Source organism: Lynx canadensis, chromosome C2 (genome assembly GCF_007474595.2).
Source record: "Lynx canadensis isolate LIC74 chromosome C2, mLynCan4.pri.v2, whole genome shotgun sequence".
In the NCBI taxonomy this organism is placed as follows: Eukaryota; Metazoa; Chordata; class Mammalia; order Carnivora; family Felidae; genus Lynx; species Lynx canadensis.
This window is the reverse complement of record NC_044311.2, coordinates 5,538,968-5,561,484: the sequence shown is the minus strand read 5'-3', so window position 1 is coordinate 5,561,484 and position 22,517 is coordinate 5,538,968. Positions and strand designations below refer to the sequence as shown.

The following is a 22,517-nucleotide window of genomic DNA, read 5'->3' as shown; positions in this document are numbered from 1 at the left end:
CCTCTCCTCCCTGTCTCTTCCGGCCCCAAGGCAAGAGAGGGGTTGGGGCAAGGTTTGTATGGACAAGGGTGAAGTGAAAGGTGACCGCCTCTGATTCTTGCAGGATAGTAAGGGACTCGGGAGAGCAGGGGAGGCTTCAAAGACGCTCTCAGACTAATCCCAGAGCCAGGCGGCAATCCCATTTGCTCCTTTGTAGCCTGGCTGCTGGAAAGGAGTCAAACTCCACCATCTGTTTTCTTGCTTCTCCTTGTCTCTCTCACCCACAGCGATCTGACTTCTGCCCCTCACTTCTGTAGACCTGCCAGAGACAAGGGCACCGCTGACCCCACACCACCACCTCTAACAGGACTCAGTCTACATGGCCTTCCCTGCTGGACTCAATGCGGGCAGGTGCCCTCAACCACATAACCCTGCTCTATCATCTTCCCGGCACTGACCACAACCTATGATGATCTTCTTTTTTAAAATGAATAAAACTTCAGTGCCACTTGGTTTCCTCATCCGTAAAATGAGAATAAAAATATCTATATCATGGAGCTGTTACAGAAACTAAGAATTAGGCGTCCCTGGGTGGCTCAGTCGGTTAAACGTCCGACTCTTGGTTTCGGCTCAGGTCATGATCTCACAGTTCATGAGTTCAAGCCCCACACTAGTTCAAACTCCACACTGACAGCACGGAGACTGCCTGAGATTCTCGCTCTCCCTCTCTCTCTGCCCACCCCTGCACTCCCCACGTGCTCTCTCTCTCTCAAAACAAATAAGCTTTAAAAATTAAAAAAAAAAACCTAAGAATTAAAATATGTTCTATCGACAAGAGAACCAATGAACAGACTACAGTATATTCAGTCAACGGACAGCTACTCAGTAAGGGGGAAAAAAGAACTGAACAACACACAAAGCATAGATGAGTCTCTATTGAGGGAAAGAAGCCAGAACCAAAAGGGTGTATACTATATAATTCCACTCATGTGAAATTTTAGAACAGGAAGAATTGCTCTATCAGGAGGGGGCATAACTGGGAAGAGGCAGGAAGAAACTTTCTGGACTGATGGAAATGTTCTTTATCTATTTTTTTTTTAAGTTTATTTATTTATTTTGAGAGACAGAGAGACAGAGCACATGAGTGGGGGGGGGGGCAGAGAGAGAGGGAGAGAGAAAGAATCCCCAGTAGGCTCCGCACGGTCAGCGCGGAGCCTGATGTGGGGCTCGAACCCGTGAACCGTGGGATCATGACCTGAGCCGAAGTCACGAGCCGGACACTTAACTGACTGAGCCACCCAGGCTCCCAGCTATGTTATTTATCTTCATGGGGTGGCAGTTCCACGGGCACCTACACTGGTAAAAACTCACCAAAGCAGTAAGCTTCCATGGGCGGGCTCTGCTGTATGCAAATTTACCTCAGTACAAAAAACAAAAAAACAAGAACCACCAAAAAGAGTTAAGGCACGTGAGTGCCTAAACAGTGCCTGGCATGTGGTAGGTGGGCACTTACCAAACACTAGTTGTATCATTTACTTGTTTATTGTTCTGCAAGGTGCACCCAGAATCAGACGCAGCTGCACCACAACAGGTCAATGATATCAGCCGAACAAAGGAGGGCCTTCTGCTGACCACCTCGGCCTCCCTCTCCTAAAGCCTCTTCTCTTGATACGCCGTCCCCGGCATTCCCCCGGAAGGACCCTGCCTTCGCCCCTGGAAGGTCTCTCCTCACCAGATTCACCCCCCACCCCCACCCCAGGCTGGGGTCTGGGGCCCCCGTCGCCGTGTAACTGCCTCACTTGACGTTGACATCCATGTGTGGGCAAAACTCCAGGAGAAGGCCGTGCGTTGCCATGAAAGAGAGGGAGAGAAAACCCCCTCTGGGCCGAAGCTCACGGCTGGAAGTTTATAAAATACAAGAATGACGAAAAGGAGAATTTCCAGGATCTACCTTAAGCCAGCCGCTCCCGGTTTTGAGAGGGCCCGTTTTCAACCGCGAGAGCCGGGGATCGTGTTTTGTTCAAGAGGAGTTGCCACAAGCCAGAGCAGGCTGCTCGGGGTGACGAAGAGGGGGAGGACAGCACAGAGGCACAGGGGTGGTGGGCGAACTCAGCTTCTGAAGTGTGACTTCAGTCATCTATCTGTACGTAAGCTGGCTTATCTCAGAGGAAACGGCCAACCCACAGGAAGGGTTGGTTGATGAAGAAAGCGGAGACCTAATCACACGGCAATAATGAAAACAACAGGGAGGCGTCATCTTAGTGAAGTCACCGCCTGGGAGACACACATGCCACCGTCAAGTACGGAAGGGCTGCTACGTGCGAGATACAGGATCAAGAGGCAGAATTTAGCCCAGTTTATCTAACTGCTAACACGTATCGACCACCGGACCGTTCTTATGCATTTTGCTTGAACTACTAACTCGTACTAACTCAATGGAGTTCTACCAACCCAGTGAGCCAAGTACTGCCGTTATCCTTTTTAACGGGTGAGAATATTGAGAGAGGTTACCTGACCTACCCAGGAACCCCCCTCCTGCCAAACAGAGGAGGGGTTCAAATCCAGGCCATCCGCCCCCCCCCCACCCCCAGTTGACCCTCCTAACCTAAGGCTATCCTGCCTCCTTAACAATTTAACATTCCGAATTGCCTGGGGGTTAACTGGTTCCCTCAGAAGTTACTAAGCTCCCACCCCGGGGCACCTCGTTCAAAAGGAGGCCCTGTGCCTTGCTTGCAGCCGCTGGAGACTCAGAGGAAGGCACTCAGAGGAAGGCACTGCTGAATGAGAAGAATCTGGGGTGTGCAACTACATGGCCTCTGGGATCCCTTCCAGCTCTAAGATCCTACTGGCCCGTTTTAGAAAGTTCTGCCATCAGGTTATTAACAAAACCTAAGAGCTGGCTCCCACTCCAAAGGGTAATTCTGCCTCCTCTGACTCACACAGACAGAAATCCTTGGAGATGGTTCACAGCGGGACGGCAGCCCACAGCCTCTGTAGGAGAGAGCCAGGCCACAGGGGCTCTAGGAACCCTGGGCCCGAGCTCACGAGCTCACGTCCCTCACCTTGGCCTCCGCAGGCAGTGGTGTCCTGTCCTAAGGGCAAGAGGCTCCCGGCCCCCAGGTGTCTAGGGAGTAACAGGTCGGGACTAAGAGATGGGACAGGGCAGTGCTTCAGAGCCCGCTTGAGTGTCCTGCACCCATAGGAAACGATCATATCGTGCACACATGTTAATGAAGCAGTTATTCAAGGCAAGAGGCAAAATCCCAGGGTTTAAGCCACCCCAGGCTCTGTCTAGAAGCTCCAGGGATGCTACCGCCTCATAGCTGCAGGCCATTCAAGGGCCACCAGCTGGAACTCTGGGATAGGAGAGAAGAAGAACGAGAAAAGAAAGGCAACATCCTCACTTTCCAAGCACCCCTCGCCTCCAGGAAGAGGACAGACGGAATTACGGACTAACAGGGAATAACTCCCCTTACCACCCTACCACCAAACTCCAGCCCCCACCACGAAGAATGGAATTCGAGAAGCATCTCACCTGAGAAGAACTACACTGTCGGACATGAAGGCTCCAACAGTCACATCTGAAAATGAGAAGTTCACAGCATTCAAAAATGTGTTGAAGCCCATCCCACCCGCCCCCCGCCTAGGTCCACAGCCACGGGGGCCCAGCACTGAGGTCAGAGGCCCCTGACAGCCTTCCTCTGGGCCATACAAGAATCTCGTAAAAGTGAGAGCCACACTGTCCTGCATGGTTGCCCGTCAGCAGGTGCGGCTTGTCGAGACCTTGAAACGTGGTCAGTCTGAACTGAGATGTGTAGGAAATGTAAAATACAGACAAATTTCAAAGACCTGGCGCAAAGAACATGAACTAGCTCAAAATTTTTTACATTGATTATCGGAATTAATTTCACCTATTTCTTTTCATCTTTTTTTATATAATTCCCAGAATATTTTAAATATATATGTGGCTCATGTTATGTATCTTTTGGACACCAGTGAACTAGAGAGATGGGTATTTGGGACTAGAGGACCTGGAAAAAGCTCTAGGTTCTGTAGAACTTGTGAATCATCTCTGCTCCACCCCTCACTCTATGACCTCAGAGGTTCTCAGGGTGTCCTTGTCTGTAGTAGGGACATAATTATCCCCAGTGTCTTCTTCAAAATCTGATGAGAGTTCATAACGTTTAAATCAGAAGACCTCTGTTAAATATTTATTAAACACAAAATTAAATAGTTGTTAAATATGATAATTTTTAAATATTTAAGTACATGTTAAATATGTTAAATCATATAGTTACATCTGGAATTCATGAAATACTTAGTACACTACAAACCAACCTGCAAGTGTTAGCTGGTAATGTTTATTCTTGGATAACTTTAATTTAGGAAATATATACACATCCAAGAACTCTCTGCCTTTCTTCCCCTCGAATACAGACTCCTTAGTCCTGGGATTCCCATTACCGCCTCACAGAGCCAAGCATCTGAATCCGAGAGAGCCTGAATCCCCATGTCTATACAATACTCTCATCAAGGAAAAAGAAACAGCAAACCCATGAATTGTAGTGCTGCTAAAATTTCTGTACTTGGGTGTGCTTGTTAATTTTGCTGTTTCCAATAGTCTTTTTGAGTTGACTAGATATTTGAAAATAAAAGAACCAGGGCAATTTGTCATTTCTTTTACAAAAAAGGCAAGGAATTCACACGGGTCACGAAGTGTGAACACACCTACTCACAGTGCGTGTGCAGAGCTGAAGGTATGTCCCCTCCCACCACGATGTGGTCTCTGGCCAGTCCCCTAAGTTCTCTGTGGCTCAGTATCCTTGTCAAGTGGAGGACACTCTGTCTCTACCTACCTGCTGAGCTAACCATAAGATGTATATTACATGTGGGAGCATTTTGCATGTATTGAACTGCTAAACCAATGTAAGGTATTATTTTGAGGCGGCCACAAATTACCCCAAATGAGAACAACTGCCTTCTCCCACTTACAAAGACCCGTGAGTGTCCACAGGAACAAAAACTTCGACAATGACCCTTTCCTATTCCTTCCTCCTAGCTCAGGAAAGTCACAAGAAATGATCAAAACTGCTGCCCATAAGAAACTACAAGAGTCCGGTGGTGCCCTTGTCCAGGATCGCACTGGATTTCAGAGATCCTTCGGAGGCGTTTTAAGTGGAAAGAAATACTTTCTGCAGATAGCAAGATGATCTATGGTTTCATGGAAACGTTTTCTGGATTCCATGATGGTTTTGGATTCTTTCAAATTTCCTTCCTTCCTTCCTTTCTTCCTTCCTTCCTTCCCTTCCTCTCTTCTTCCTTTCTTCCTCCCTCCCTCCCTCTCTCTCCTTCTTTCTTTTCCTTCCTTCCTTCCTTCCTTTCCTTCTTTCTTTCTCTTTCAGTAGGCTTCATGTTAGCATGGAGACCAATACAGAGCCCAACACAGGGCTCAACTTCACGATCCTGAGGATCATGACCTGGGCTGAGCTCAACAGTGAGTCAGACGCTTAACCAACTGAGCCACCCAGGTGCCCCCTGGATTTTTTCTAATTCTTATCTCATTTCCTCACCTAACCACACTGCATCCCCTTCAAACACCAGAAGAACCATCATCCCACTGCCCAGTCAATTTTACCTAACTGGACAACACTTGGGATTGAGGTTGGAAATCGTGCATTTTTATTCAATTAGCCTCAACCACCACAAGGCATTCATTAACCCTGAAGCCAAGGCAGGCAGCCTTGAAGGGTGAAGGTCTGTTGTGTCCATCAGGGAGAGGGCATGGTTTTCTTTTCTGCTCCAAATTTTTTTAATTTTCTTGCAGGGGCTGGGAGGTGGGGAAGGGATTGCTCAGCTCCTTTTTCCCTCTCAAGAGTAAGAAGCCTCTTAATACGGGTAATTATTGAGCAAAACATGAGTTTTTGCTAACATTTTCAAAGTGGACAGTGCTTTTAGAAAGAGCTGCTGCCACAGAAATCACTGTTTTTTGTTTTCGTTTTTCTTTCGTTGTTTCCTTCGAAATCACTGTTGCAATCCACCCTTGTGGTGCTTAAACTCTTCAGCACAGATCATTCTAAAACCCCAAAATAAACGTCAACACCTTCAAATCAAGCACTAGGCAAAGCATCCCATTCTACTGTGGGAATTTTCCTGATTCTAAATAGATGTGGCCACTGCTTACCAGACTGGAAATGACTCTACCTCAAGCATTTATGCTCGTTTATCTCATTTGCCTTTAAAGAAAAACAGCTTACCAGGATAGCCATTTCCATCCATATCAATGCCTCCTGATATGGACTGACCAAACATCCCCAGAACCGGACTTATCTTCTGCCCCGACAGTTTCTGAAACAGATAATAGGGAAATTGAGTCGCCGGACAGGAGCACAGTCATAAATAAGAACCCAGGACTGTTCTGTGCAGCTTCTGTAGGACACTTGGTCCTCAAACTGTGGAAACAGAAAACTGTAGTCCTAGTTTGATCACGGAGTTCTTAGCGTGCAGTTGAAGACCACACACTCCTGTATTATTACTTGCCTTCGTCACATGTCATTGTTTAAAAATGTTTCCAAGCTCAGTGTTAATGAAAACTCCACCTAGACTGGTGTGTAATGTTTTCACCTGCCAAATGAAGTTTGAAACGGATGTTTACTTCCATTTCCAACAGAGGTTCTGTTTTGTTTCCGCACAGGTAGAGCTGGCTGAAGTTTTTTTTTCTTTTTTTTCTTTAAATATTTATTTATTTTTGAGAGAGAGGCAGAGCACAAGCGGGGGAGGGACAGAGAGAGAGGGAGACACACAGACGGAAGCAGGCCCCAGGCTCCAAGCTGTCAGCACAGAGCCCGACGTGGGGCTCAGACTCACAAACCATGAGATCGTGACCTGAGCCAAAGCCGGATGCTTAACCAAATGAGCCAGCCAGGCGCCCCAAGCTGGCTGGAGTTCTAAGAACGTGTTTTCCTTAGATCTCTCTACCCAAATATGCACCAAACATGGAACACCCCTCTGCTCATGTTAGTCTTTCCCTAAGTGGACAGGCTGGCCACAGGGAAACCGCCACTCAGTCAAGTTAACCAGAAGATCTACGGGCTCCTGAGCCTCACAGACAGGATGAAACAGTTCTAGCTAGTAAATCTGGAGCTCCATGGCCCTGAACCTTCCTACCACAAACGGTGGGAAATGCAAAACAGCAGAGGAAGCCACCCTCCTCCCTAAAAGGCGGCCCTGTGGAGTTCACAGCTCTACCGCCAAGGGGCATCTGTACTGTTACTCAGCTTAATGATGAGTAAACTTAAGTTAACTCAACTTACGTTCAACTTATGTTCACACAGGACTGCACTGGTTCAGGACCCTTTACGACACAACCAAACCCTTTCATTCGTTTGGGTGGCACAGTTCCTCAAAAGATATCACACTTCCTGAATCAGAAAAGTCCCATCCCCTGGGATCTGGTGTGTTCCTTCTTCCCTTTGTTTATACGGTCTCTTTTGGGAGGCTAACCTCCCAGGGCCCTCATTGTGGATGATAAGAAAAATGCTTTGTTTTCATGCCATACAGCAAAATCCCTATCAGAACCAGGTTTACAGATATCCAGGGGCTCTCTAAGGACTCTCTTTCCATATCCTTTTTCCTTATTGAGTCATCCTCATCCTGCGGAGAAGTCATGAGAGTGGGGAGAGGGAGTTTCCATAGGATCCACAGACGGAGACGCCGGGGACCTTCCCCGACCCCTCCCGGGAGCCCATCGCTGCAAATAACCCTCCACTTGCCATCTTCAGTTAAGCCATCCAACAGAAAATACGTGAGCATCAACGTACGAATCACAACAGCACAGCACACACTGAAGAAATGTTTCTTGCTGACAGGCAGAGTTCCTCATCCCACATGACTCTGTCTAAACGAACATGTATGTGTGTCTCTTTCTCCAAAGCCACTTTTTGAAGGCCACCGTCTCAGCTCCGCAGCCCAAGCAGGCTAGCAGCGGCTGGTCCCGGGTCTCCCTTTCTAAGCTATGTTGTGGCTGGGACGAGGGGGAAGAGTGAAGGGGTGGTCCATCTGGGGGTGGCGATGCAGGCTTAAGTTATCCCACAGACATCTGCAGGCCATTATGCCATAAAGCCAGGAAGATAAGTCTGCTCAGTGCTAATAACCCTAAATGAAAACCAGGAGCCTTGGAAAACCTCCGCTTGACCAGGTTTACGTGCAGTGTCCTTACTAGCAGGAGAAAGATCACACGGGCCGCCATGACATGCCCAGGGGACTCTCAAATTGAGAAAGGCAACACAAGGATCTTAAAATCAACACTTTTCATGGTGAACTCAAGAAAGAGGAATGAGCTAAAGAGTAACGCGGACAAACTGCAGCCCTGATCTCACAATTTATCCGGCAGAAATAATACCAGTCTGGGCCAAAGAAAAGCAACTCCTTTGCCCAGAGCTGTTTCTGATTTCTTCCTCCGGTTCACCAGCACAATGCCTGCTCTGTCTGGACCCCGGCCCTGAAGAATCTGTCGTTAAAGGATTTTTTTTTCTCCTTTTAAATCAGTGACCTTATCATATACACATTAGCGGCTCAGAAAGGCATAAGCAGAGTTGTATCTTTCCTTTTTTTTTTTTTTTTTAAAGTGCCCCAAACCGCTTCTCTTTGTCAAAGCTAATGAGCCTGCCGGCCTGCCGACAAAGGCAGGATGGGTCCAGCTGCTTACTGACCCCTGCTTCCGACTGAAGGCACTCCACGCTAACCGCAAAACCTGTCCTTCGGCTCTCTGTAGGGATTCCACCCAGCAACAAAACAAAACACTGGAGGAGGGAAGCAGGGGTCTCTGACAGGTTGCCTCTCCCTGTGATTTGCCTCCAAGGTCCAGGAACAAGCTTCCAGGAGGATGCGTGGAAAGTGACCCCGGCAACTGCCCGAGGACGCGGTTCCCTGGATGACTTTCTGCTCGTCACATCGGGAAGAGGGTCCCGACCTCAGACTACAGCAGCCCGCACCACACAGACGCGGCCGCCAACCTGTGCCCAAAGCTCTCCTCCTCCTGCCACATTGGCTGAGTCACCTATGAGCTTATTGCCACCATTGATTGCCATCGTTTCTAGTGAAAAGACGGTGGTCCGGGTAAACCCATGCCCCTTGGAGTATGCACGCCTCACAAGCAAAATAAGTTTCCTTACTTCTAAGTTTTCCAAGCGAGCTTCCCTGAGTGTTCCTTCCTCCAGTGTGGAGTTGAGGGCGTGGTTACAGTAAAAGGTTTGGGAGTCAGACTGGCAAAGTTTCAGTGGCCACGCTGCCATTTACTAGCCGGAGACCCTGGACAAGCAAAGTCACCTCCCTGGGCTGGACCCCTCATAAAGAAAAGGTGGAAAATAAAGATACCATCTCACGGGACTACGACAAGGACTAAAGAAAAGAATAGGGCAGAGTGGTCCCTCCTCTCTGCGCTCCGTGTCTGCTGCTATGGGAGCCACCGAGCTGGGCCGGCCCCAGCAGAGAGGGTGCTGGAAGCTGGCGATGAATCAACCCTCAACCCTTAATCAGCTCACTTGTATCTCCTGCAAGAAGAACAATCATGAGTGCATGGACTGAACTTACACTTGGGCACTGCCTCTTTTTTTTTTTTTTTTTAATTTTTTTTTTCAACGTTTATTTTTGGGACAGAGAGAGACAGAGCATGAACGGGGGAGAGGCAGAGAGAGAGGGAGACACAGAATCGGAAACAGGCTCCAGGCTCTGAGCCGTCAGCCCAGAGCCCGACGCGGGGCTCGAACTCACGGACCTCGAGATCGTGACCCGGCTGAAGTCAGACGCTTAACCGACTGCGCCACCCAGGCGCCCCGGGCACTGCCTCTTAAAATCAACTTGTAAAGTCTCTTTCTTACCTTCATGTACTTTAGTGCATGAACAGGCTTTGACGCTTTACTAACACCTCACTTGTAGAACATTTTATGAGAACATGACTCCGTTAAAAGTTCCGTTTCCCTAGCGATAATCAAGATACGAGGCAAGCTTCTTCATGATGGGAAATAGAAGCAGGAGTAGGAAGCGGTGAGCACATAAAAAGCGCTCAATAGATCAATATTTGCTGATGGGAAATTTCTCGACTTGTGCTCAGTCCCTTTCTGTCACTGACCCACTCCCTGGGAGAATAACACAGGCCTGTGCCAACTCTAGACACAGACATCCACAAATACCCTGACGATGCTTCTGTCCAAAGAGTGACTTCCTTTTTTCCCATGGGCTGGGCTTAACACCATCAGCAAGATTGAACACCCAGCTGATATGGCAAAAAACCAGAACTCAAACCACTTCCACATTCCCAAGTCCGGCGCCCAAGGCCAGAGCTTTGACCAGCTCATTTCAGTGCCGTTACAACCATCAGCCCCGTGAAAGCTTTCAAGCCTCCTCTTCTGTGGACCACTGTCTCTCTACATTATATTTTACAATTCAGGGTGCCTAGGTGGCTCAGTCGGTTAAGCGTCCAACTTCGGCTCAGGTCATGATCTCACGGTTCATGGGTTCGAGCCCCGCGTCGGGCTCTGTGCTGACAGCTCGGAACCTGGAGCCTGCTTCAGATTCTGTGTCTCCCTCTCTCTGCCCCTCCCCCACTCACCCTCTGTCTCTATCTCTGTCTCTCTCTCTCTCTCTCTCTCTCAAAAATAAATAAACATTAAAAAAATTTCTATTTTGGGGATGCCTGGGTGGCTCAGTCGGATAAGTGTCCGACTCTTGGTTTCATTCGGTTCAGGTCATGATCTCGCGATTTTGTGAGTTTGAGCTCCAAATCAGGCTCTGAGCTGATGGTGCGGAGCCTGCTTGGGATTCTCTCTCTCTCTGTCTCTCTGTCTCTCTCTCTGCCCCTACCCCGATCATGCTGTCTCTGTCTCTCTCAAAAATAAATAAACTTTTAAAAAGTTTGTATTTTACAGCATATTCCTTTGGCTTGCACCGACGGTTGATAAAGGAGTCACGAAAAAACAGCGAGCCTCTCCCTCATCTTCAATAAATAACTCTAACTGGGGGGTAAGAATTTGGATGTAATCTTTCACACAGGTAGAATGCATCCCCGAATGTGAGCAAACTCGGGAGTCTCTGAATAGGTTTTTAGTTTTAATAAGCAATACCAATTGTTTCTCTCTTTCACTGGAGGGTGAGAAGGTTGGAGGTAGGAACCGTGTTGTGTTTTCCTCTGTACCCCGGGGTGTGGTATGGACTACAGGTTCCCTATGTGTTTGTCAGATGAAGGTATGAACAGTTCGCATGTTATTCTCACAGCAATTACCATTGAGTACTGAGGGACGATCCCACTAGCGTCGCCGTGATAGATATAGACGGCCCCCGAGAAGTCATCCTCCTTGGGTGCACCAATGGCCACATCTGAGGGGAGAAAAACAGCTATGGGTTAGAAAGCCACAAGGAGTACTGTAAGGACAGTTTTCCTCATTCCTGCCCTCACGTGGGTCCCTCTGTACCAGAAATTTCTTGGTTGTTGGTTGCTCAGACATTAAAGTAGACCCACAGTTGCTTAGCAGGAAAAAAAAAAAAAGTAGGAAGAAAATCATCAAAACTGAGAAGGGTTTAGTTCCAGAAAAGTTCCGACCTCATCCTTTCATAAAAAAAATCATGGACCCATCCAATAAAAAAAAAAAAAATGCAAATATAAACCACCCACCCAAATTTCTGTCAGACAGGGGACTTCCATAGACTATGGTTATTGCATAACTGAGAGAGTCAACTGTTCCTGGAGAAGGGACTTGCACAAAATGGCATTCACTTCCCCCAAAAAAAAAGAAAAAGAAAGAAAAAAAATCAACGCTACCCTCACAAACTGACAACCCCTGGAACAAAGCCTAGATCTTCCTGACTTTCTTCCCTTTGCTTCTAACAAAAGTCATGTGTTTGCAGAAGCGAGGTCAAGGGTGAGGGGCACGCGCCCACAGGACCTCAAGCCGAGGTCCTCTCTGGCCGGGGCATGAGGGGTATCAAAGGAGCCTGGTTGTCTGGCCTGAGGCAAGAGCTGCCCCCCCACTTCCGCCTCAGCGTCCCCCTAGCGAGGCGGCTCCCCCACGTCCCGACGTCTGCCTACCGCATACACAGTAAGCAGAGGCACCAGACAGACCAGAGAGAGAAGCCAAGAGACCGTGAAGGAAACTGCAGTCCAGACAGAGTGGACATCAGTACCCACAGCCCGACCCTCCCGGCACGGACGCATTCAAATCCGTCCCCTCGCTGTCGCTCTCGGGGCTGAGAAGGTCCAACTCCCTCCTCGCTCAGCAACATGGCAGAGCCTCGGACACAAGAAAGGTTGGTGGCAGGAGGGCGCGCGTTCAAACTTGTCTGCAACAAGCCAAAGCACGGTGGGCTCAGAGCCCGGCCCCGAGTGTCCGCACGGAGACCATCTTCTCCAAAGGGCACCCCCTCCCCATAGGGGCCTCCCAAGAGGGGCAGGTGGGCCCAGGAGCACGCCTTGCCGGGGCGAAGCCAGAGGGCAAGTGCGAGCTCACTGACCCGGGAAGCCATCGTCATCAAGGTCGCCCAGGCTGGCGATGCTCTCCCCAAAGTGTGCGTTGTAGGTGCCATCGCCGCTGAGGGCCAGCTGCTCCTCGAGGGCTCCCTGGGAAACAGGACGGAGGACAAAATGGAAAACACAAACAAAAACAGAACCAAAACAAAGAAAAAACACAATAAAACCAGAGCTTCAAACGCCACCCCCAAAGCACTCCCATCAGCGGGAAACACCCGGGCATAATCACGGGCACCCAAACTTCTCTCTCCTCGTGGCAAAAGGAGTCCCTTTCACCTCTGGCCAGAGGGTCTCCCACAGCCTGACACCTCTTAGAGGGAAGGAGACGGTCATGTTGGCCGATGACTCCACCTCCCCCTTGTCCTGACACTCTATAAACCTGCCTGCCTACTTACACACCCGTCCCTACGGCATCCTCTAGCTGCCCTCACCTTTCCTCCCCAAAGTTGTTTGACACGGGCAAGCGCATCTCTACTTTTTTTGTCTCCTGCGCCTTTCGGGGCAGGTTTACAGAGCTGCTTTGCAAGGTGCGTGTGTTAGTCATCTTGACCGCCATGATTCAGAAAATCCAACACCCAGTAGGTCTTGGTCAGGGGGTGGGGGGTGCACACAGCCGGGCCCATCAGCACGTGTGGCTCAGATTTGGATTTCCTGAGCGAACACCCACCGACAGAGGGAGGGAGTCAACGGTGCCCGGTGGCGACAAAAGCCACCTGAGGACACACGCTCTGCCTCCAAATCACTGACGTGTCAGTATCAGAGTATTAACACGCAATCTGATATCTTCAGGCGGAAGAACTTCGAAATCTGCCCCAGGGCAGAGGTACTCTGGACCCACTGCACACCCTCAAGCCAGCCCAGGGAGTATCTGGCTTCACATCACACCTTCTGACTCTCCCCACTCTACAGATGAGGAAACTGAGCCACCCGTTTTAAGGTCCTTTTCCACATCGCACAGGCTAGTAAGGGGAAAAGCCCAGATCCAGGTTCCATCGGACTCCAAGGCCATCGTGTTTTCCACTCCTCTGCGCTGCTTCGTAATCGCTCATCAAACAGGGAGAGGCCCAACAGGTCGAAGAATATCTCGGTGCTCAGCACACCCACCGGGCATTTAGGATACACTGGTTGGGGGGGTGGAACGTATGGGTGCCGCGTGTCGGGGGGCATTCTCCTGCTCCAAGATTCCTCGTGTAGACACTCTCCAGCTGGCTGCTGCGCTGCTCACCTTACTGCCTGACAAGTTAATACCTACACAAATGTCTCATCCTCTCGCAAACGCGGCTGGGCAGCCGCTAGATAAATGCGGATGGTCTCACCTGTATCATGACCACCTCACCTCCCCCTACACGTGCCTGTCCCTCTCCCTTAGAACGTCAATGGGGACGCAGGTGCCAAGCCTCACGGCCACAGGTGCCAGGAAGTTATCTTGGCTCCCAGGTTTTCGATTCGCTTTCTCAAAGGGTCTGCAAGCATCCAAGACAGCCCAAGGCTCTAACGCTCGCTTGCTCCTCTTCAAAAGGCTGTCCTTTCTTTCCGACATCTGCCCGCCTACAGTTCAATACCACAGCCCCCTCCGACTGGATTAGTTACCCGATTGGGATAACGAGCATCTGGGTCCCTGCTCAAAAGTACATTTTTACCGATTATTTTTTTTTTTTTTTTACTATGTAAGTATTACATTCTTGCTCCTTGGATAAAATGAAAGCTAGAAATCTACCCAAGCCCCACCACCTACAAAGATCTGTTGTTAACATCCTCTATGTATTTTGCGTACTTTTAACATTTTGGGGGGGGGTTGTTTTTTGTTTTTTGAGAGAGAAAAATAGAGCCTGCGTGTATACAAGTGAGGGAGGGGCAGAGACAGAGGGAGACAGAGGATTCCAAGCAGACTCAGCACTGTGAGCACAGAGCCCAGTGTGGGGCTTGAATCCACGAACCACGAGATCATGACCTGAGCCACAATCAAGAGTGGGCTGCTTACCCGATGGAGCCACCCAGGTGCCCCTGCATATTTTTCAAGGTTGTTTGTACAGGCAGTCTTTATCGCTCTTTTCACTCATTAGCCCATAAGCATTTTCTCACGTTTGCTCAAAGGCTGCTGGTCACAAAATTGATGCATTTCACTCTCTTGTTGAGCATTCTTAATTCTAGATGCTGAAGAGACTCTGCTCTCTCATTGGTCTCCTGCTTCCACGGGTGCACTGCTCCCCCTCCTCCCCGTCCCTGTCCCCCCAACCCTCCACTCAGCGGCAGAGGGGCAGAGGCACCTTTCTGACACCTTCACGCCCCTTTCAAGGATCTGCGGAATCAGGGACATAGGGATCACAGCCCTTGGCCACTGCACTGGCCCCCACCCGACCCCCGATGCTGCACTAAGGGGGCCTGCCGCCCCACGCCTCAACCTGCTTGCCGAGCTCCAGCCCACCCCTGCCTGTGTGCCTGACTGCTTCCCCTTCTTTAAGAGTCTGCCCAGCCACTGTGTCCTCCAGGAGGCCTCTCTGCCCCCCTGGGCACGTGTCTATAGACTGCCAGGGAGCCAGCTGGCCCACGTGCAAGTCCCAGCCCGCCGCTTCCAGTCGTGTGATGGGGGGCAGTGGACTTGACTTCTCTGGGCCTCGGCTGCTTCACCTGAAAAACGGGGACCCCTGACACCATGCGTACATTACACTGAAATCATTTCTAGAAAATAGGAGGAACGGTTTCAGGTACGGGGTCAACACTCAAAATCAAATAACAGGGGTGCCTGGGTGGCTCAGCTGGTTAAGCAGCCCACTCGTGATTTCGGCTCAGGTCATGACTTCGGTTTGTGAAATTGTGAGACTGCTTGAGATTCTCTCTCTCCCTCTCTCTGCCCCTCCCCCGCTCACGCGCACAAACGCACTCTCTCTCTCTCTCTCAAAATAAACAAACATTAAAAAGAAAAATCAAACAACAGACATCAGACCTTACCGTTTTTCTCAATCCCCGCGCATCTGCAGTAAGCATGCTGCGTATAGCTTTCCATTAATGGAACGCTGGGTTCTCTGACGGCAGGAGGCAGGTCTTTTCTCCTCCCCTGGGTAACGGGGCCCAGTGCCCAGCCCAGCGGGCTGTTCAGTCACTCCTCGCTGGCCACGTGTCCCTCTCCCACACCCGTCCACCTGGCACCCAGCACTGTACTCACATTTCCTCTGTTGATGTAGACAGTGACCTGCCCCTCGTCCCTGATCTCAGAGAACATGGGGGCCCCCACCAGCAGGTCAGAGAGGCCGTCCGCGTTCAGGTCAACTGCGCATAAGGAGGAGCCGAAGTAAGAGCCCATCTGCAACCAAGTTGAGTCGCAACAAAGCGTTCAGTGTCTGCCCTCACACAGGAGGCCCTCGCTTTCCTCCAGCCCGCTGCTTTACAAACACTTGCTCCCAAGCGCCTCACAGGCCGTGATGGCCGTGCTGCCCCACAGGCCAGAGGGCCCCGGGGAAGTGGGGAAGCGCCTGACTTCCCCGGCTGCCGGTAGCGGGGCCGGGCCCCCGTCCGCGTGACCGCGAAGCTAACCGGCTCGGAGTCCCCCCTCCGCGGGGAGCCCTACCAAGCGGAAAACAAGCGGACCGGTGCGGGGAGAACAAGGTATGGGTCTTAAAAGTGCAAGCTGAGGTTGCGAAACGGGTTACAACCATAGTAAGAGCGCCTCGTGTAACAGACATGTGACAGGGCCAACCGAGCGGGAATATGAAATTTCATAACACAAGGCAAGCGTGAAAATAAATGCTGCACGGGGAACTAGGTTCCCCTCTCCCAGGCCGGCACGGAGCTAAAGCTAACCAGGAAGGCGTGAACTCCAGTGGCAGAAAAAGGTACAACTCACAAAACTAGTTAATGGATAAGGGAACACGGGTTACACTGGCCAGTCTTGGATCGTAGCTGAATTCAATACCTATTCCTGTAAATCAGGGGCCTCCAACCCAAATGCCAATGGGATCCAGGAAGGTGTCGTAACAGGTGTAAGAACAAGTAACACTGTAAGTAGGCTGATGGGTGACAAGGGACACCTGGCTTGGAACCAGCTAAGGAGGCCACTCCCACCCAGCCGAAGTCCACTGCCCCCACGAGGGAGGCTGACCCCGAGAAGGCCGACCTTCGCGTTTTTCAAGAGAAGCCAAAGGTCTACAATGTCATTTGAAGTGCCTACTTTTAGAACGCGGGCAACGAGTTCACAATAAAAAAAGAACAAACAAACATACCGGCAGGCCCAACAAAAGAATTTATGCGCTGCATTCTTTCCAAAGGCTGCCGGTTTGCAACCTCTGTTGGAAAGGAAAAAAAAAAAAAGCCATTCTTTTAAAATAAATGTTTTCAAATAAAAGGGCTCCAGCTCTGCTGATGGGAAGAAGCATTCTCTTTCAGTGTTGGGGTGTGCTGCAGCCGCCCCGGGGAGTGTGAGCAGTGGAAGGCACCCCGGTCTACTTCCTGCAGTGAACCCTGGGGCAGGGGCCCTTCCCCAGTCACAGGCTGAGGCCCACTTGTGCTCAACCCACCCCACCCTGCGACCAGCCATTCCCCAAGGAGAAGGGTGTGGGGAGAACTCAGAGTCAGGCAGAGACCAAGCAGCCGGCTCCAATTCCGTGGCTTTGCCAATCACTCTATCTGGACTTTAGTAAAACAAACAAACAAACAAACAAACAAGCTGGAAAGGCCCGGAGGACCTGGCTGTTCGCCCTGGTTGAGCCCCAGGGGAATGTTTAGTCTCATTCCAATGGGCTATTTAACTTGGCATCTTCGTCAATGTTCAATCAGAAATCCCTGTACGTGAATTTTCCTAAGTTTTGACATACAAACACTTCAGATACCCCGTTAACTCAGTAAAACTCCTATACGGCAGTGGTATGCTTTGGGGTAGGTGTTGCTTGATCAGAGCTCTCCCAGCAGTCTGGAAATGTGGAGACATGTGTCTAAATTAACACCTGGATTGAGCACATATTGGTGATTTCTTAGGAGCACTATACGAAGGATGTCAACCAATAAAAACCGGAATTTGGGGGTATTTTTTTTTTCTTACGATGAGGTCAAGAGATAGGGTTGCCTGACCGAATTCTGGACGAACAAAAGCAGAAGTGGACCAGTGGTGGACTGAGTCGGAACCCTCCCCCATGTGTGTGACTCTGGACACAGGGGTAAAGAGCTACAGACATCCCTTGAAAGCCTGCGGTCACGTCCTTTCCCTCTGAAATAACGGAGAAGTCAGACTAGAATTCCTGGTTTCTTCTGGCAAAAAAGCAGAATAGGACATATAAAGAGAGTAATGGCGTTTTTCTTTTTTTTTTTAATTTTTTTTTTTTCAACGTTTATTTATTTTTGGGACAGAGAGAGACAGAGCATGAACGGGGGAGGGGCAGAGAGAGAGGGAGACACAGAATCGGAAACAGGCTCCAGGCTCTGAGCCATCAGCCCAGAGCCCGACGCGGGGCTCAAACTCACGGACCGCGAGATCGTGACCTGGCTGAAGTCGGACGCTTAACCGACTGCGCCACCCAGGCGCCCCAGTAATGGCGTTTTTCAAAATCAGGAAGTGGACGGTGGGGATCAAGGTAGAAACCAGAGAAGTAGGAAGGAGAGTGAGAGGCAGAAAGGGAGGCCCTAAAGCCAGAGTGGTGAAAGTGAGGGCAAGAAGAGCCCTCACAAAAATGACAGGGGACACGGCCATGGAGCCCTTCAGTCCCCTCCCAGGGAGCCCCAACACATCATCAGGACATCCAAGCAGACACGAAGGCCAGTCTGTCCTGGGACCCCACGTCATAAAGTTCTCGGGATGTGTGCACAAGGGGCTTCTCAAATGTTTACCTCTCCCACCGCCCACTCTGAAATCTGTGGCCACAAACCTGACCGTGACCAGTCACAGATGGGTGACCAGGTAAGTTGTCATCTGCACTGGGAGGTTTTTTGAGAAGGGGGGGGGGCACAGTTATAGGCTGTTAATAACGCCAGGATGACCGGCATTAACTGGGCCTGCCCTGGGCACAGGCAGCAGGCAGTGGTTGGGAGTGGGGGGTCGGAGGCAGCAGGTGCAGAGGCACAGGTGGATCCTGAAAACTGGGTGACAGATGTGTTCAGCTCCACATGCCACTTCAGAGTCCTTAAAGAAGAGCAGTTACGTGAGGGGACGGATGTGTTAACTAACCACACTGTGATGTCATAAAAGACGCATGTACCAAAGCATTGTGTTCAACACCTTAAACCCACCTAATGCTACATACATCAAGTATATCTCAACAAAGCTAGGGGTGGGGCGTCCTTTAACGTTGTGCTTTCAAGCCCAGGTAGATTTGAATGGGCGGGATGGGGGTCTGGCTTTCCCACAGTAGGCACACTTACCCGTTTATTTTTAAGAAAAATATAAAATGGTAGGAGCATTCACACCCTACTTGCTCTGTGTGGCTCTTTCTACCACAAATGGCACGGAGTTATTTCTTGTCTAACCGTAAGGGGTGCTCGGAAAAACTTTTTTGCAGAATTGTTCACCGTCCTTTTCCAGTGTTGTTGCTCTGGGGTTTTGGAAATGTTAAAATAACAGGCCAGTGCGGTTCCCAGGGGAGTGCAGAGCTGTTCTCGGGGAACTCTTCACAAAACTGACTTAGTGATGCATTTTTTTTTTTTTTACTGAAAAGACTATGGACAGTTCTATACTAAGTACACACATTAAGGCTGTTAAAATTGAAAAGAAAAGCGGGGGGGGGGGGCACATAAGTGGCTCAATCGGTTAAGCATCTAGCCTCAGCTCAAGTCATGATCTTGCCACTCGTGAGTTCGAGCCCCGCATCGGGCTCTCTGCTGTCAGCTCAGAGCCTGCTTCGGATTCTCTGTCTCCCTCTCTCTCTCTATCAAAAACAAACAAAAAATTACAAAACAAAACAAAACAAAAAAAAAAACCACATTTTTTAAAAAAAAAACTGAAAACCAATTTCTACTTGTGAGTGGCATTTGGGGACTGGGAAGATTCGTCACCAGCACAGTATGTAATGGTGCCTGGAGCAAAGCAGGTCTAACCCACAGGGGGACCTGAAATGGGCTGGGGCATGTGCCCCGCCCACAAAGGAAACAGTCATTCTCCCCACTTTTATTGAGGGCAGTGGAAGGTAAAACCACCTTCCACATTCTCCCACCTCCTAGAATCTCCCTCCCAAGTCCCAGGTGTCCTGTGCTTCCTCCCGAAGCCCACAAAGCCTTCTACCAACACAAGCCTCCAAATTATCCCCTGGCCTCCGAGCCCAAATGTGTGCATCCCAAGAGCAGCCAGTCTCAACAGTCCTGCTGATCTAAGCCACACTAAGGTGTGCAGGACGGAGAAGCCCATAAAAAATGTTGCTTATTAGTCAAAGGATTCTCTACCTGCCTTAATTTCAGACTATGGTACAGTGCAATGGGAGCACGCAGGAAATGGAGAGAGGATTAGGGCCAGGACCAGGAAAAAATGACACAGGCAGACAAACCTCGTCCAGGACTAATTTCAAGCCAGCCTTCCCAAGCGATTTCTCTTTCAAGGTTCTCAAAGTTGCTGAGTGACTTTCCTTTGGTTTTTCTTTGCGTGCATCACCATAGTCCTTGTGGCAATGGTGATGCGGGGCTCAGGATGGGAGGGGGTGGGTGGCCCTGGGCCAGTGACACAGGGAGAATGAGAACAATCTGCCTGATGAGTCCATATCATGGGTTTGCCACCGTAGTCAACTGCGTCTGAGCTCTCTGGGGTGTGGAGCGTGTAGGCATAGAAGAGACAGGCGGATGAAGGGGCAGAGAAGTAGAAAAAGGCAGAGACAGAGCGAGCAGTAGTTCTGATGCCTGTCTAGACTATGAAAACCCTTTTAAAACTCTGTGACGTAACTTGGTCCTGTACAAACTCACCTTGCTACCTGTCTCCTGCAACAAGCACGAATTCCACAATCTGCAGGTTACACACGGTGCCGAGGTCATAAAGGGAATTGCACGTGGAGCCACCATACTGACTTAGGGCGTGGATAGGGCCTTCCACCACTTTTCTAGAAAGTGAACTGATTCCCCACATGATGACATCTCACAAGCAAAAAGACGACACTAGTACCAAGAGCCTCACCTTTTTACCTGATGCCTGAAAAATCTTAATCAAGGTGCCCGATCTTCGATCAGCTCTAAAAATATAAACCTAAGGAATGAAAAAAAAAATTGGTTAAGATGGAAGCAATGACCAAAGGTACTTATCAGCACCCTCCTGAGAGTCCTACCCTACTTAAATGGCCAACCAGGCACAAGGCATCACAAGCTTCAGTTGGCTGATAATGAGGAAGTCAGTGGGCCTTGCATTTTACCAACTCTGCGAAAAGAGTGTCCTTCAATCCTGGGCAGAATTCACCTCCTCTGCTCCTGGACCACATCGTTTACGGAAGCCGTGCACAGTAAGTCCCGAGGACCTTGCAAATTACTAGTCAACATTCACCTCTTAGATAAAGTGATTTTCTTCCTTGAAATATTTCTTTCCTTCCTAGGAGTTAGAGCTGTCACAGGTACAGCATTGAAAGACAGAGGGGTGGAAGGGAGAATTTTAGACAAAGCAGTCTTCCAAAGTGATTCCATAGAACACCAGAGCCGGGAGATCTGCTCGGGTAAACAGGAATTAAACATTAGGGGCGCCTGGGTGGCTCAGTTGGGTTTGAGCCCCACATCAGGCTCTGTGCTGACAGCTCAGAGCCTGGAGCCTGCTTCGGATTCTGTGTCTCCCTCTCTCTGCCCCTCCTCACCCATGGTCTGTCTGTTTCTCAAAAATAAATAGACATTGAAAAAATTTTCTTATAAAAAAGGAATTAAACATTAAATCAACGCCTCTGCTGCAGGACTTTGAGAGCCTTTAGTGTGCACATTAACACCATGCATCTCTACCACAAAGAGGATCACTGATATGGAACTTCCCAAGTGACAGGACTATGGAAGTTCTTTCTCAAGGTGCATCTTACGGGAACAGTGTCCCTTGAGAACTAGGGTCAGGGACCCTCCTGTGGCGTAGGCAGCCACCGCCTTAGTGAGAATGTGCTTGTGCCCTTGACCCCAGAAATGATCAACCACCAAAATCCTGCAGACCAGAGGTCTGTTCTAGTGTCCCTGGGAATGGGACAGTCAGCAACTTTATCAACTACGCCCAATTTCCCCAGCAACTCTCACATGATCCGACTGAAAGAAGCATTTTCAGGTTCTTTTTTTGTTAACAGAATACAAGATTCTCTCTGTCTGGCTCTATCAGTTACAAATACGGTTCTCGTCCTAAGACTTGACTATCTTAAGGCTATCACAAGCCTGAAAGGAAAACAATGCGATTAGATAAAAGTCCTTGTAACTGGGGAGAAAAGGATGCACTGAGGCATCTGCATGGCTGCGAACCAGGAGGTAAGCATTTTTGCCAACATTACAGACATGCCTGGTCACACGCACACAGCGTCTTTCCTGAAGGACATTAGCAGCGTGGGGACAGTTCTTGGTGCTTCTTCACTCTACCACGTAGAAGAATCATGTGATCTTAAAGGATCTGCTTCCTTCTTGCACGACTTCCCCTGCTCAGTGCCCTAACATTTTATCTGGTTTCATTTTCAAAGATCCTTTCTCCCCGGCATCACTGTTAGTAGGGAGGGAGGGACACTTCCAGAAATGAGGGCTGAGGCTCCTAACTCCTGCCCAGGAGCATGCAGGGAAATGACCCTCATGCATCAGTGAAGCCCAGTCAGCTGACCACACTGACCTGCTGGCTCAAGGCTCCAATTAACAGTGGTTCTGGCCCATCTGGGCCTCTCTAGAACCCAGACCCCACTTCTCTGAGCCCCCGGACATATGCCCAGACTCTATTCTAGGTCCACCCCATGGGCTCAGGTCCAAAGATCATTCCTTTGTTCAGACTTTTCTATCAGAGAACCCAATGTATTTGTTAAAAATGCAGGTTCCAGACTCATATAGACCTACTGGACGTAGATTTCCCATACCCTGGAGCTAAAGAATCAGCAAGCATGGTTGTTCATATTCTCAGCCCCCCTGAGGC

General features: G+C 49.7%; 1 protein-coding gene across 1 annotated transcript in view; it reads right to left on the bottom strand.

Annotated features, from left to right (window-relative positions):
- ITGA9 (integrin subunit alpha 9) overlaps window positions 1–22,517 on the bottom strand; it is a 305,474-nt gene that overhangs the window by 229,992 nt on the left and 52,965 nt on the right. The window contains exons 8-13 of the mRNA XM_030329294.1: window positions 20,574–20,642; window positions 15,660–15,797; window positions 12,481–12,586; window positions 11,255–11,349; window positions 6,234–6,324; window positions 3,515–3,560 (exon numbers count right to left, since the gene is read on the bottom strand). Of these exons, the coding sequence (XP_030185154.1) occupies window positions 3,515–3,560; window positions 6,234–6,324; window positions 11,255–11,349; window positions 12,481–12,586; window positions 15,660–15,797; window positions 20,574–20,642 (545 nt within the window). The remainder of the gene's footprint in view (window positions 1–3,514; window positions 3,561–6,233; window positions 6,325–11,254; window positions 11,350–12,480; window positions 12,587–15,659; window positions 15,798–20,573; window positions 20,643–22,517) is intronic.